Source organism: Crotalus tigris, unplaced genomic scaffold (genome assembly GCF_016545835.1).
Source record: "Crotalus tigris isolate CLP2741 ecotype Arizona unplaced genomic scaffold, ASM1654583v1 scf7180000024472.5447098, whole genome shotgun sequence".
In the NCBI taxonomy this organism is placed as follows: Eukaryota; Metazoa; Chordata; class Lepidosauria; order Squamata; family Viperidae; genus Crotalus; species Crotalus tigris.
Window position 1 is genome coordinate 1,413,114 of NW_024100643.1, and position 17,254 is coordinate 1,430,367.

The 17,254-nt window shown below is 35.8% G+C and overlaps 1 protein-coding gene across 1 annotated transcript in view; it reads left to right on the forward strand.

The window, feature by feature from the left end:
• KPNB1 (karyopherin subunit beta 1) overlaps positions 1-17,254 on the forward strand; it is a 45,720-nt gene that overhangs the window by 13,774 nt on the left and 14,692 nt on the right. The window contains exons 7-12 of the mRNA XM_039333310.1: positions 1,360-1,449; positions 3,091-3,201; positions 9,591-9,692; positions 10,975-11,199; positions 13,734-13,925; positions 14,619-14,749. Coding sequence (XP_039189244.1) covers positions 1,360-1,449; positions 3,091-3,201; positions 9,591-9,692; positions 10,975-11,199; positions 13,734-13,925; positions 14,619-14,749 — 851 coding nt within the window. The remainder of the gene's footprint in view (positions 1-1,359; positions 1,450-3,090; positions 3,202-9,590; positions 9,693-10,974; positions 11,200-13,733; positions 13,926-14,618; positions 14,750-17,254) is intronic.

The following is a 17,254-nucleotide window of genomic DNA, read 5'->3' on the forward strand; positions in this document are numbered from 1 at the left end:
AGCCATGCGTTGCTGTGGCTCAAGAAAGAAAAGAGAAAGCGCACATTTGTAATATGTTTAATTTCACAATCCTTGTGGGTATACAGTATTTTTTGTTGTTCCATTGTGTGTGCAGATATAGAGATTATGTCCAACACATGGCGCTGTTTTTCAAAAACATGTTTTTAACCTGTTTTTCAAAAAAGCATGTTTTTACCTGTCACAGGTGTGACATCTATATAATATAGGTATATACAAACACGCGTGTATTCGAATACAACTTTGTGTCAAAATTTCAAACCAGTTGGTGAAGAACTTTCGGAAATTTAAGATTTTGAACAAATGAACATTTACATTTTTATTTATATAGATCAGTGGTTTTCAACCTTTTTATACCGGCGACCCCGGTCATAAGCACGCGCCGCGCATGCGCAGTGCCGCCCCCTGCACCGGCTGAGGCATAGCTGGCAAGGGGCGGCGGCAGGCAGGCCCGGACGCTCCTGGGCGGCCGTGGCAAGCAGGTCGACCACCGGCTGGGCCACCAGCTGGCCCAGCCCAAGGCAGGTAAGGCACCAGCTGGGCTCCACATGTGCCAGCAACCCTCCCTGCGCCCGCCACTGCCCCGCTAGGTTTACCTTGGCCGCCGGCCGTTCGGGGCGGTGGCAGGCAGTCCCAGGCACTGCCGGGCGGCCGCGGCAGCGCAGAGCGACCACCGACTGGGCCACCAGCTGGCCCAGCCCAAGGCAGGTAAGGCACCTGCTGGGCCCCACGCGCGCCAGCAACCCTCCTTGCACCCACCGGCCTCCCACCCTTGGCCCTCTTTTACTTACTTTTTAGTTGCTCAACAGGGAGGGAAGCTCTGCAGACTGTTCCCCTTGCAGCACCGTTTGCAGACTGGGGCTTTTGGCGGGCTCAGCAGGGCAGAGACAGCTCTGGACAATTCCTATTGGCTTTTGAAAGCCAATAGAATTAGACTCTGTTCAAGAGAGTCTATTCTATTGGCTTTCGAAAGCAAATAGAATAAGAGGGAGTAGCACAGCTAAGGAAAAGGGGGGGAAAATGGCGGATCGCGTTGTTTGGCGACTCCCGTGAAATGGTCGTTCGACCCCAAATGGGGTCGCAACCCACAGGTTGAGAACCGCTGATATAGATAGTAGATAGACCTTTTGTTGCTATAATGTCAGATTATTTTTCTGAATTCAGTACTGTGTAGTTCCTTTCCCATTTTCCCATTATCTGTTTAATTTTAAAATTAGGAATAAACTCTAAAATATTTGGTCAAAGTAATTTGAATACTAGGTTTATTACATTCATATGGTAGATGAGTCTTTGGTGTTTTCTTCTTTGCCTAGAACTGTTATTGCTCTGTTTTTATATTAGGTGCGAGTAGCTGCCTTACAGAACTTGGTGAAGATTATGTCCCTTTATTATCAATACATGGAAACATATATGGGCCCTGCACTTTTTGCTGTGAGTATTCCCAAGTGAGATTTGAGATTGGATGTTTATGGTCAAGACCTAGTACCACATGATGGAGTGACCTTCTACTACTTGCTGCAGCTCCTGTCATCCTAGCAGTTGAAAAGCATGTAAATGCAAGTAGATAATTAGGTCAGGGCTTTTCAACTGATAGTACGTGTACCACCTGTGGTACTTTGGCATGTGGCAGGCGACTGTCCTAGAGTAGTATAGTGGGGTGGAGGAATGAGCCGAAATGATCCAAGCCTGAAGGAGAGGCAACTGCAGTTGCAGGACTATCGAAGCTCAGCAGAAGCCCCAGGAACTGGCAGGGCTCCAGCTGATTGGCACTTCCGGAAGCAGTGCGGAGCTAGAGGTGAACTGAAGAAAAGGGGGAGGAGAAGATATAAAAAGAGGTGGTTTTGGCGGGAAGGGGGAAAAGACAATGGAAAGAGAAGGGGATGGAGAAGAAGTGGAAGGAGAGCTCGGCAGGCAGGGAGAAAAAAAGACAGGGAAGAAGAAGCAGCTATTGCTGGAAGAAAAGGTTCCCTGGTTCGTTTTCTCCAGCCAGGAGAATGCAATCAGCACTGATGAAATGAAAACCCGGGAGACAAGCATGTTGGAAAAGAGGTGGGTTTATTTAGTTCTGGATCAGCTAGCAGCTTGATTGGGTTACCATAAGGATTTTTGTACAGGTTTTACAGTGTTTTGTAATTCAGAGGCTCCTTTATGTGCTTTGGTTATTGGAATATTTTATTCTGTTTCACAAAGGCTAGCAATGAGACCAAAGTGTTGACTTCCGTAGGTTTAATCCCTTTAAACAAATGTAATTGGTTTCTAGAAAGTTTTCTTTGAAGGTAAACAGGCTTAATTTAAGGCTAAAGCTTTTTGCAATTGCCAGAGCCTTTCAGTCTTGGATTGCAACATTGTGACACACCTGAGGTAGTGCCAAGTTTGAAGACCCCTGAGCTAGCTGGTAGTGGTGCATATTAATAAACATGGATAAATTCATCATACATTTGTCAGTGCAAAGGGAAAGTGATTCAGCAAAGGAACAGCCATCGAAGAAATTAAAACTGGTACTTTTTTACTTTTTTTCTACAGTTTGCAATATTTTATTAGATTATAGAATAAAATACAAAAGAAACAGTAGGACACAGTGGGGAGGAAAAAGGGTGAAAAGGTGAGGGGGAGAAGGGAAAAAGAACAGACTTTCTCTGTTGCAGTAGAAGGAAGCATTAACATTGAACCTCAACTTTTTACCTTTCCATAATATAAATCTAATCAGTAAAACCGAAAATCCCCCTCCCTTTTTTTTTAGTCATCAAGTTTTTGACACCTTGCTAAGTACTGGTGGTATTCAAATATTGTCATGTCCTAAAAATGGTACAATCTGTGAAAAGGTTGAAAAGCCCTGAACTAGGTTTCACTTCAGTGGGTAAGTAAGTGTTCCATGCGCCTTTGGCATATACTCATGCCAGCCACATGAAATATGCTCTTTGGCTGTGAATTGGAGATGGACATCGCCCCCTAGAATCGAAGACAACTAGCAGAGGAAAATGTTTACCTTTTTTATTTATGTGCTAGAAATTAACTCTAAATTACTTGGTGGAGCAGAAAATATAGTTTAACACTGCTTTTGTTTTTCTAAAGATCACAATTGAAGCCATGAAAAGTGATATTGATGAAGTGGCTCTGCAAGGTATAGAGTTCTGGTCAAATGTCTGTGATGAAGAAATGGACCTGGCTATAGAAGCTTCAGAAGTAAGTTAAAGAGTTGCCAATATTACATTTTCTGACTTTACTACTTAGTACAATTCTGGTTTATAACAATCTTTGGTCTATGATGAAAAATCATGCACCACGCTGACTAAAGTGATGCATACACTTATAAATGTTGAGACCCAAGATTATTAACTGAGAATTATTTTGCATTGCGATGTGTGTTTGAAAGATTCAAGACAGATTTTCACACACATAAGCATTGTAATAGCACTCTGTTTCTGCTGCATTCAACTTTAGTTACTCCTGATTAGCTCATATCTTAGGGGTGTACACCAGTTGCTACATTCATGTTTTTTGACGAACATTTCTTGCAACACAGCATATACTACTTGGTGCTTTATATCAACATTTGCAAATCTTAAAAATTCTGGATCAATTTCCTGTTTTCAGTAAACATTCTATTAATTCAAAATTATCTTTTTGGCTACTTGCTACAGTTCACTTGATTTTTAAAAAAATCAAAAATAGTCATGATAATTGATTATTTTTCAAATCTGCACTCCATACAGGATTCAGTAAAAATAATTTAGGTTTTAAATAAGCAAAATAGCATTGCATTCATAAACCTACATGCTCATATTCTTAATCCCATGTCACACATTTTCTAATATTGGTGCATGTATTTTTTCTGTGTGAATTCAATTGATTCCCTTATTCAGTTTGAACCATTGCTAAACATTCCATTTGTTCTTAAGTATGCTGTACCTGGCTTACTGCATTCAATAACTGACTTTCAACTTCATTTTCATGCAAAATATTCATAATTCAAGTCTATTAATCATATATAATTCTATTCTTCAACGTATTGCTATAACTCCTAAACAATTCTACCGTATCATTATTATCCCCAAATGTAAACATTGACTTTATAAAAGCTTGAATGGGATGCAATGATTCTAATTCCATCCAAGCAAGACGGAGTGGCTTTGGGTATTTAATCTGGCTTGGAACAAGGTTCTTCCATCTTTGGTATTTGATAGGGAAGCTTTGATCTAGAGACTCAGTGCATAACTTGGGGTTCCTCTTGGACTTGGGCTTGAAGAGCAAGTTCCAGTTATGTCTTTGCATATCTTTTTTTAAAAATATATTTTATTAGTTTTATAGTTTTAACAGAAAGTGTGTTGTGGTTCCGGCTAATGAAACATTCCAAAGAGCTTCCAGGCATTATTTTCCTAAAAGTCTTTTATTGTTACAAAATGTCGGCACAGGCACAACGGAGGGACGCTAGGATCTAAGTTCTCTTCCTCTGAGGAGTTAAATTATCAGCATGTTCCCTCCCTAAATTAGCCGTCATATCTCACATTATCCAATTAGTGTGAAGGTCAAATGTTTTCTTCCTCTTTCTTTCCTGGCTTTACCCCCAACCCCCCTTCTACTCTGTATTAACTCCATAATTACCAGACAATTCTACATATTGTCAAAAGCAAGAATATACAATATTTGCAGCGTTGACAAAGTGTTTGAGACACACCGTGGTGTTTGGGTAAACACAGATTCCAACATAAAATCACACAATAACAGCTCGACTTAATACATTCGCTATAATCTCTCTATTTCCCTCAGATAATATAATAAATTTAATATATTTCATATCTATCCTACATTTCTATTACTACTAAACCTGTTTATTAAAACTTTATCAATTTCAATTACCATAATCAAATAATGTTTTACATCAACATATTACCCCTTCAAATCTCTTGCAAATATATTCAAGTTCTTAATCTCTCTCATCCCTTTTTTATTACCAATCTTATTTATTTCTTCTTCCAATAATAACTAATTTAGTTTTAAAAAAGACAATATTATCATATCAAATTGTATTATTATACACAAATATCTCTTAATTAAACATTACACATATATAGTTATAATTTTCTTACTTCTAAATCTAGATCATTTGACTTATTTCATTTCCATTCATTAAACAAACCAAATTCCATCCAATTAATTACCATATTGAAACATATTATACACAAAAATCTCCTCATTAATTAAACATTTCAAAATTCCAGTCTAAATCAATCTTTTACTCCAAGAAATGTATTCTTAGTCACTGTAAAGCCAAGTTTCTTTTTTCATTCCACATTTAACTTTCATATTTCCATACCAAACAAACTTCCATAAAGCAAAAAGGTCATCAAACTAAATTAAACACACATGAGTATAGTTGTAGATTTCTTACTTCTAAGTCTAAATCATTATCCTTAAAACAATCCATAGAACCAACATTGCCTTTTAATCCATTCAACAATTTTTACTAATTTAAACACGCATGTGTATAATTGCATTTTTCAACTCTAAATCATTATCCTGAAAACAATCCATGAAATCAACATTGCCTTTTGCTCCATTAAACATTTTTAAATTTGTTTTTGAGTCTGATTCTGGGTTTCTTTCTATGCCACACTGGCTTCTATAAAGATGCTTCCCTTTCAACCAGTAAATCCATTCTCGATGCTTGTAGTAATCTTTGAGCAAATGTATGTCCCTTTCTCTGTATTAAGCATCTTTTTTCTCTTTCAACCAATAAATCAATTCTTATTGCTTGTAATAATCTTTGAGAGAGTATAAATCTCTTCCTCTGCAGTAAACGTCTTTTTCTGTACTCTTTGCGATGTAGTTGCTTTGTATTTTGAAGTCTTAGTCTTTGCTTCTTCTGGTTCTCTTAAGTTGTTGGAGAAGGGATTGTCAGATGAAGTAAATTCCACTTCTATCTCTGTAAATTCCTCTTCTGGGACATTTTAATTTATGCCATAATCAGTTGTAACCTGGACATCAGTTTGGGCAAATATAGTAGAGTCTCTAGATCTTAATTCTGAAGTACAGTTTTTAAATGTAGCACAAATTTCTGCAATGGCCTCATAAATCTTTTCCAATATAAGTGCACAATTCAGTTGTATCTGAGGTTTCTCCATTTTAATACTGATGCTTAAAAGGAGATCTCTTTTTCTTTTTTGTAGAGGCTTTGTTTAATGTAAAAACATCCACCCCCACAGCTTCACAGGTGCAGTTTATCTTTAGTGTTTTAAAGTTCATAAGAAGAAATAAGCAGGGTTGCAGTATTAAATTTTCACCACTAGATGTCCTCAGTAAGTTAAGAAAGTCCTTTCCAAAAATCAGTTCTTTCTTTTCCCCTGTCTTTTAAGGTAATAAATATATATATATATATATATGTAGAAATAGTAAATTTCTTTAAAAGAAAGGAGAGAGAAGCCTTTTCCTTTTTTTTTCCTTTTTAGTGTCCCAATAAAAATAGATTATAGCCTTTCAGTGTTTGTGAAATGCCTTTTTTCCCATAAAAAAGCAGAAGCCGCCTTTCCAAGTCAGGGAAATAATTTCAGGAGCTCTTTACAGGCACATAATCGAAAAAATAAACGGAAAAGAGAGAAAAATAAGAAAAAATTCTCACCCGGATTCACCACGGGGGCACTAAAAGCTTAGATATTGTTTGGCTTACAGTCTGAAGCGGCAGGGCGATCAGCCATTTTCCTGGCCGATCTTCTCTGTCAGTCCTCAAGAGTTTCGTCCGGATAGCTGGAGGAGCCGCCGCTCCTCCGCAGCCGGACCCCAACCTCCTCGACAGAAGTCCCACCCTCCAGGGCGACTTTGGACCCGTATAAGGGTCCACCGATGGAGGGAAACCTAGTCGACAAGGAGAGAAGTCTCTCAGTACGACTAATGATGCCGCGAACCAGAACCGGAAGTCGTCTTTGCATATCTTAAGGGTATGCAACAGTTGCACCCATTCTTGTACAGGGCTTAGCTCATAGTCACTCATGTCCTTTTTCCTCTCGCTCGATTACTGCAATGTACTGTATATAGGGTTATCCATGAAAAGCATTTGGAAATTTGTTGAGAAAGAACAGTCCATCATTCATCGATTCTATTATCTCCAAGTCTTTAGAATTCACGCCCCTTTCAGCTTTTTCCAATATGCCTGCAGTTTTCAAATCAGATTCCTCCTTCTAATCTATCAGCAATAAATTATATTCCAGTCATCAGATTGCAAATCTTTTTTTAACTGCTGTTCCTTGTATCTGAGTATCATCTTTAGTTATTTTATCAAACTTTATATCTAAGTTTTCAATTGAGTTTGTGAGTCAAAAAGCATTTTTCCAACATTTTTTTCCAAAGGCTTCCAAAGGGCTTTAACATTAATTTGATTATTTATATTTTTAATATAGTCCAAAACTCTCCTATAACTGAGCTTTCACAAATAGAAACATTCCCTGTCAATTAAAGGGGAAGTTGATATAACAGAATAATCACAGAAAAAAACGAGATAATATTTCTCACAATGAAAAGTGAATAGACAAGAGAAATTCCCATTAGAGGTTAAAAAAAATAAGACCAGAGCTTTTAAAAAATTAATAGAATATAAAATCCTTGTAGTGAAAATTCAGATCAAATTTGATCACTTTCACTAGCCAGAAGATTACTATTGACTTCCTTACAGTGAAAGCGATCTGCAATTCCAAAATAAAGCAATAAAAATATGCAAAAAATCACATTAAAATCCAGCAAAGGATTAGAATAAATCCACATTCAACGGTCAATTAACAGTTAAAGATAAAAGAAAAAAGGAAATTTCAAAACATGTAGTTAAAACTGACGCACACTTAAAACAAAAGGAAGAGATGAAGACCTGCATACTCCTACTGAAAATTGCAACTGTTGAGATAGTCCACGGTTGTTGGAGAGTCGTGTTGGTCATTCCTAGTTGCTTCTGTTCAAATTTGGGGATTGTGCTGCTATAGAATCAGCTTTGGTGGTAAAATCAGCTATTGGTGAGCAGGAGAAAAAACAATTACCATGCCATTCTGTGTGCAATTTTCAAAAGACCCAAGCATTCAGAAATTTCAAGTGTTATAAAATGTAGCTGCCAGGTAAATGATAGTGACAGTTATGTGGTAATGCTGCTACAAGAACTGCACTATTTGCTGGTATGCGTCCAGGTGCAATTCAGGATACTAGTTTAAAGCCCTATGTGGCTTAGGAACCAATTAATTAAAGGACTATTTTCTTTCAAAAGTTTCTATCTTTCTAATTTGGTTTAGTAGTTTAGAGATACTGTGGGTCTCATCAGCCAAGAAATGTCAGCTAGTAGGGACTAGGAAGCTTGTCTTCTCTGCAGTAACCCCTATTCTTTGGAGCTGTTACCCTTCTTTAAGGCTTTAAAGCAGGGGTCCCAACCTCTGGTCCATGGACCAGTACCGGGCCGTGGCATGCCAGCAACTGATCTGCACAAACAAGCAAAGACCCATCCGCAGGATGCAGGCAGCACACAAAACCACACACTCTCCAGTCCACGGAAAAATCTCTCTCCATATAACCGGTTCCTGGTGCCCAAAAGGTTGGGGATCTCTGCTTTAAAGACCTGGCTATGTGCCAAAACATGAGCTCTTGAAAGTGTTGGGGGAGCTGTTATCTGGGTAAACTGTTAATTCTCATGTAATTATAATTTTTGGTTTCCTATATATATAATTTGTAACTGGCTTGCAGTTTTTATGATTTTAATTATTGTAATATTTGCTGCCCAGAGTCAATTGGATTGAGATGGGAGACAATAGAAATTGATAAATTAAATGAATAAATAAATAAAACATATTTCTCCATTCCTTCACTTTAGTTTTAATCTAAACAATTTCATAATTTAAATGTTTAATTTACTTTACTAGATGTCTCGTATTTAGTTCTTTTCCCACCCAAATATTTTTTTCATCAAACTTAGTACACATTTTCTTTGTCCCTTTTAATCTTAATTGTTTCTTTGATTACGTGCTTTGCAACTATGTGCATATATATTCCTAATCATTTGCTTAATGTCCTTTTGCTTAATCTACAGCCTTTTTTATAATTCCATCAAATATCCTTCTTAGTACTCTCTATTAACATAACTTTACACATTGGAATCATTTCTATTTTTTCTGTGTTTTTGTTACTCTTAACACTGCCACAGTCGCACATTCAAAACTTGTACCACCTTTATATATCCTTCTCTAATTCTCTCAATCATATAGGGAGTAAGCTTACAAAAACATAAAGCCTTTTGACTTGGTGTTGGAAGGGTTGAATCTTCTCTTAGCGAGCAAATGGAAATAAGATGATTCATGAAACATTGGGCAATAATGCTGCCGTAACTAATTAAGTTAATGTAATAATTATTTACATTATCCATTAGCCATCTATTCATGTATTTGCACATACACTTGAATATATGTTAGCAAACAATCTTGCAGTATTGTTATTCCCATGAGATTTTCAAAGTAAATGCAACCTGCACATATGTATCTCAATTCAGATAGGGAAGGGGCGTAAATACATGTTTAGTTGGAATTAAGACATTTGTATTATTTCTTTTGCAGGCAGCAGAACAAGGACGGCCCCCAGAGCATACTAGTAAATTCTATGCCAAGGGTGCTCTCCAGTATCTAGTCCCAATTCTGACACAAACATTGACTAAACAGGTAAGTAATGTTCAGGTTGTCCTTGGGATCAGCAATTCTGTAGCTTAGTGATGCATCATCAAGTGTATATATATAAAACATATATATACCATATGTAACAACAGATGTACCTCCTCACTTCTGCCGTGATTCTTCACTGATTTTGCCTGTTGGAAGCCTGTATATGGTAACCACATGACTGTGAGACACTGCAAGGTTTTAAACACTTTACAGCTATGAAATACCTGAATTTCAGGAAAATTGCAATAGTCATAGGAGATTGATTTAGTTGTAAAGTTATTTTTTCAATGCTGTTGTAACTTTGATCACTAAACAAGACAGTCATTAAGCAAAATAATATCTGTAGTTTCAGGGCCCATAGTTTTCAGCAGCTTGGTATCTTCCAAGCTATATTGAAATTCATCTCCTAGTATATTTTACTGTTTGGTCTGGTCTTACAATAGGCAATTAAAATCTTGGAAAATGTCAGATTGGGGAGGACTGGCATATAATAATTATTGTGGAAAAATTAAAAGAACAAGCCTAAAATGGCCTGGTCTGCAAAAAGAAACCTGTGTGTTCTATTTGTTAGGTATTTTTTGTTTAATATATAACTTTTATACACAAAAAATATAAAATAATTGCAGTAATTCTGTAGAGCAAGCACACTGGCTGAGGAATTCTGGGTGTTGAAGTGCATAAGTCATAAAAAGGCCAATTTTGAAGACCTCTGCTGTAGCGATAGCATTCATTCATCAATGGGCAGTCCATCATAATAAGAATTATCACCTCTGATTTATGAGTGGATGCAATCTCTTACTCATAGCCATATAGTATTCCAAAATTATTGCATATTGTCCAATTGGAGACAGTTGCTTGAAGAAATACTCTGCCCTGAACAGAACTAAGAGGCATTTCCTATTTCCCTTCCTGCTTCCTGCACTGAAGCCTCAGCTGATATTAAAAATACAATTCTGTTAATCTTGCACCAAATTATATCCATTTCTGTTGTATCACTCTTACCACTTTGCTTTTAAAGGAATTATCAATCTGCCATTAAATTTGTCTTTATCAGATCACTACTTTATTACTGAGTTTTTGACAAATGTTGGGTTGGTGTTCAAAATCAGACATTTTCCTAATTTGGGGCCCCAAAGTATATATTGAATTTGTATAAGATTGTCAAATATTATGAGAAATAAGTGTTCTTACCTGAAATCTAATCAGATTTATTATAAAATGAGATTTTGGCCATTTAAAATATAATCCTGAATATTGTTTCTTCCCATTTTTCTTCACTTAGGATGAGAATGACGACGATGATGATTGGAACCCCTGTAAAGCAGCTGGGGTCTGCCTGATGCTTCTGGCAACCTGTTGTGAGGATGACATTGTACCCCATGTTTTGCCCTTCATTAAAGAACACATAAAAAATATTGACTGGCGATATCGAGATGCTGCTGTTATGGCATTTGGGTGCATTTTAGAAGGCCCAGAACCAAACCAGCTAAAACCTCTTGTCATTCAGGTGAGGGAGGTTTGTGCTAAAAATACATTTCTTTTGAAATGAAATCTTGCAAATTAGATAACTGGTTTGTAAATATATTAATTATGTGTCTCTTTGACTAAAAATAACTTCATAATATTGTGAGAATAGAAGGTGCATAAGGAAAATAGCAAGGACAATATATATACTTGACATTATGTTGAATTGGCCCTAAGACTAAAATGAATTTATCTTAAATGTACTATGCATTTGATGTCTTTATTTTGATCAAATAAGTATGCGCCACAATCATAATACTGTTGGTGCAACCATTGTTGTGGTACAAAAGATCTGAAAGTCTTGTAGCATAATATATTGCTCTGGTACAATAAAATGATATGAACCTTTCAGAAAGGCTTCATTCGATTTTTCTCCCAGAAAAGGACACCATGACAAGAAAAGACAACTATTATAATCAAATTCTGCTTTAATTGCTTGTGATCGGAGAAGTGACTGGTTCCTCTGCCTTCTGCTTCTGCAGTGATTTTGAGGAGTAGGACTTATGGGGAGACAGTCTATCCCATATCTTACAAAGCACCATATTTGAAGAACATCTTTTTTATTGGCTGAAACCTTGGCAAATCAGATCAGATTCTGATTCCACTTTATAAAAATAAATATAGAACAACTTGCTTATAGCAATTCTTACATATTCTGTTGTGTTAGAAGACTAAAATCTGTATTTGTCTTATTTCATTCTGAGTATTCCCATTGAAAGCACACCTTTCCAGCAGAAAAAGCAAACGATTCAGAACCAATGCAAAGCAATGTTGGTGCAGTATAAATGAACTATATTTTTCTGCACTTTTGTGATACATTAATTCAAGACAGCCTATATGATTATCTTTTCCACAGATACTATGTTTTAAACACAGATTGGCACATCAGACTTACTTTACAGTGGCTATTGATTTTTTGCCTAATTCAAGGAATTAGTGATTGCCTTTAAAATACTATATTGGCTTGCCATTTCCACCTGTCATCTAGTTTGTGTCCTGAGATTTGTGAACTGGATTTCTTTTTTTAATTTTCTTATATCAAGCGATGCAAAGACTTGGTATCTATAAGTGAACAGAGAAATTGCCAAAGTTATACAATTAGCAATACATTGGTGACAACAAATTAACCATAAAAAAGAAAATACTTTTTTTTTTGCTTTTTTAACAAGAAGCAAAGGTTTTTCACAATAACTAAAATGGTTTTTAAAAATCTTTTTTGAAGAGTGCCAGAGTTACCATCATTTTGTTTTATTTCAGATAAATATTTAATTTCTAATTTCCTCTTTATTGTATTCTGATATACAACATTCATATTTATGATTTCAGGTCCACTCTTTTTCCCTTTAAACATACTGTAAATGCTTATTTTGTCTAGTTGCATATAGGTAGTGCTTGTTTAGCAGTGGCCTCATTTAGAACTGTTCACAGTGATGAAAAAGCAATTTACAACCAATTCTTGGCATTTACTGTAAAGGAAAGCTGAAGACCATTTCGGTTTCACTTAATAACTGTTTTGCTTAACAACCAGGTTCACAGTTCTAACTGCAGTTGCTAAACAAAAAGCATTACATAATATATATGGAAGTCATTCTTCCTTAAATTGTCAAATTTCTGTTATGAATATATGCTGTTAATTTTGCAATTACTCCACATTCTGCACATTTAATTCTGAAATTAGTGACATATCAGATAGTAACATCAAAAAATAAATATTTTCTGGTATTACGTTAAGCTTGCCATTGCAGCCATGAATTTAAGTAATTTCATATTGTATACATATGCGTATGTATGCATGTATGTAATATCAACAGGATGGTTGGCGTCTTGATGGCCCTCCCTCTGTCTTTTAACTTCCAGCTTACTTTATCCTTATTTTTACTGGCTCCTTTCATTAAGGTATCATATTTTATATGGTTTTTAAGATATTATGTTTTTAACTGTACCCTATCCTGAGTCTGTGTGAGTTGGGCAGTACCTAAATTTGACAAATAATAAATGCCTATAGCATAAAGTAAAAGTTTTTCCTCCTCTAAGTTGCCATGTTTAATATGTCCAGCATCTTCTCTCCCTAGACATGCTTTCCTTTTGCTCAATTATTGAATTATTACTAACTAATCCCGGTACCTGGTATTAGATGCTAATATTCAGTCAATGGTTTATTGTTTAAGATTCATTAAATCCTCTGCTAGTTTTATTGTGTGCATAAGTTTTGCTAAATTGGCTCAAGTTTCAATATTTGAATACTGAATATTTCATGACAAACCAGTGAACTTGAAATCTCTGTGATATATTTTAGCCACAATATTACATTATTCAATATTTTGGAGTAATACCTATCAGAGTAACCTATACTTCCATTTTAAATACATATGGGCCTGATTGGTAAAAATATACCTTACAGCTTGCCTGCTCTGAGATCTAACTGAGCCCCCCAGAGCTGAAGGAGCCAGTTGGAAATACAAGGATTTTGAAAACTATTTTAGACATGAAATTGACAATTGGCTATTTTTCTCCTAGGCTATGCCTACTCTTATAGAGTTAATGAAGGACCCCAGTGTTGTCGTCAGAGATACAACCGCCTGGACTGTGGGTCGGATCTGTGAGCTGTTACCTGAGGCAGCCATAAATGATATTTATCTTACTCCATTGCTGCAGTGCCTAATTGAAGGTTTGAGTGCAGAGCCAAGGGTGGCCTCCAACGTATGCTGGGTAAGTCAGAATTTTTATTCTGAATAAACATTTGAGTCCTAGATAAATTAGGAAAATAAGGCTTGTAGTTTTAAATCTGCAGTTGCTCCAAATGTACAGGTAGTCCTCGACTTATGACCACAGCTGGGACCAGAATTTTTATTACTAAGCAATGCAATTAAGTATTTATGATATTTTTTTTGCCATGGTGTGAGCAAATCACTGTAGTCATTAAGAAGCTCCCTCTGTCATTAAGCAAATTTGGCTTTCCCATTGATTTTGTTTGTCAGAAGCCCTCTGGGAAGGTTATATATGGTGATCATGTGACCCCAGTGATAATGTCACTGCAGCTATCATAAATACATTCTGGTTGCCAAGCATGCAAATTTTGTTCATGTGACCATGAGGCATATTACACGAATCATAAGTCACTTTTTTCAGCATTGTCATAACTTCAAATGATTGTTATATAAATGGTCATAAATTGAGAATAATCTATATAAAGTTACAGATAAAACAATGGTGCTAAAGTAAAAAATGTTTGGTAGTGATTGGACCTATTGTTTGACTTCTTAATTTATCAAATAATGGAACACGAAAATGTTAAAGAAAGATGCAAAGTTGGAGTCAACATTAGGAAATTAATTTCTTACCAAAATAGGAAACTTCCTAAAATTGTCAACTTCTAAATTACTGACACCTAATATCTTTCAGGCTTTCTCTAGTTTGGCAGAAGCTGCTTATGAAGCTGCTGATGTGGCTGATGATCAAGAAGAGCCTGCAACATACTGTTTATCCTCATCCTTTGAATTAATTGTTCAGAAACTTTTAGAGACCACAGACAGGTAACTTAGTGATTCTTTATCCATTTGACCATGTGCTGCTGACCAATGAACTTCAGAATATCCTCAAGAGTTTCATTTTATAAAATCTCCACAATTTCTGAAGGATAAGGTGTAATATCACTAGGTTGGTTTTGTAATTTTGGGGAACCTTTTACATGTACATTCCACAAAATGCAGAAAAGCTACAGACATGCAACTTTTAGATTTTGGCACAAGCCATATTGTTGCAATATATATGAACAATGTCCACTAAAACAATAGAATAGAGACAAAGTGTTCTGGAATTTATTTAGAAGTTGTAAGCCATTAACAAGCGAAGCAGCACAAATTATATAAGAAAATATATAAGAAATTATTTAACACATATTATTTACATAGGTTGCAGGATTATGATCCTCTTTCGATAGAATATAGAACTTGGACAGAATTTGGCAGGCATATATAACAATAAAATATAAGAACTTTGAAATTTGTGCATTTAATCTGTGCTTTTAAACAATGTTGACTAAGTTTTGCAACAAATTTAGCTGCCTTTTGATGAATTTTGCAACAAAATGGAGCACGAAGCTATATAGTATTAAAATAATTCAGCACATTTTAAACAAGTTTTGCACCTTCTTGGAATTATCTCCTTTTATATTCCAGTTTAAAATATTATCTATATCTGAAAATGACCCTATAAAATAATTTGTCCTCTTTTATTATGAACTCCAATGACTACTACAGTTTAGAATAAAATAAGTAGCAGGCTTTTTATTTTGTCTAGATTTCATGATTTCTTTCCAAAAATTAAAAATAAAGACAAAGTCTTCATTGGTTTCCCTCCCACTTCCCCCCACTCCCTCCCTCCCTGTCAATAATATACATCGAGGTAGTTAAAGATGTATATGCTATTGAATCTAGTATATGACCTGTGGTGTTAGATTTTAGTTCTCATTTTCAAAATACCAGAACAATCAGTTTTAAAAAAACAGCACCATATCCATCACAAGATTTCATTGACAGAGAAACATACTTCTTCATCAACGTAGTATTATTTAAATCACTATTGAATATATGTCTTGTGTAACTTACTTGACCTAATTAAACTATTTATTTGCTTGACATATATCCTGACTTACTATGTTCATGCTCTGGTCAGGAGAACTTTGTTTTATTACTACTTAATGCTTACAGATTCTAAATTTATACATACCTGGTTATTGCAACAAGATTTAACTTTGTTCAGTAATATCCCTGTCTCCAAACTGAATCAAGATAATTCAAATTCTGTCATATGTTTATCTGATTCTATAAGCTGACAGGCCTTTGAGAATACTCTTTATTTCATCACTATTAAACATTTTGCAAGCAATTCTGTAGTGTTTATGGATAAACTTTTTGTGGATAATTTAATGTGATTTTATTATTCTAATTCAGTGCTAGCTTTCGAGTTTTTTAAAATGCAATTACTATACAAGTAGTTTTCACCTACCAAATTTTTGTAAAGCAGTCATTCAAACTTATGGCAATGCTGAAAAAAATAACGTTCACAGCCTATTTATGACCTACATGTTGTCCTTCAGCCATTTGATCAACATTATAGTCATCATGTATATCCTCACGATAACATGAGGTGCTCACTTAGCAATCTGTGCACTCCTTGCTTAACAATGGCAACCAAGACTGCCAGGACAGTTGTACTAAGCAACACATTCTCATTAGCAATGGAAATTTCTGTTAAAATCCAAGGACTACCTGTACAATTACTTGTTTTGCTGTAGAAGATCCTTCATATTCTAGATCTAGTCTTTACCTCCCAGTGTCTTATAAAGTATTGAATTATTATGTTGGATGTGAGATTAGACTTCCATATAACAGTTAGCTTGGATACTTTGGAATGCTGTAACATAAAATACATAAGTCTTGAAACAACAGGCATAAATTTGTTGTCTCAGCCAAACAAAAAATTAGACATAAAATTTGACTTTTTCCAAAAGAGAATCTGTTTGGAGATTATCAATCATCCAGGACATGGTTGTCCTAAAGGTGCTTTTTTAAAGAGGTAATTTTCTTGTTTTTCTTTGAAGATGTTTCGCTTCTCATCCAAGAAGCTTCTTCAGCTCTGACTGGATGATGGGGAATGGAAGCATTTATATTTCTTGCAGAAGCTGGTTATTTCATTTTTTAGAGAGTTGTTGAGGCCACTTGGGTTTGTCTGTGTCTTCAGGGTCATCTGAGTAGTGCAAATTGGTGTGAAGCCTTCTTGGAAGGCTTCCTGAAAGGGCTGTGTTGTGGAGTCCAGTTGCCTCTTGAAAAAGCACCTTTGGGACAACCATGATCTGGATGACTGAGAATTTTTATAGACATTTAGCTATAGACTTTGGGATGAACACTCTTTGAATGGTATGGGAATATGAATTGATTTCAGAAAAATTGCAGACTACAGGATATGCATTTCAGTGTAAGATGCAGACAACACAGACTCGCCTCCAACAGCCTGCACCTGTGTTCAGCAGTGAAGGG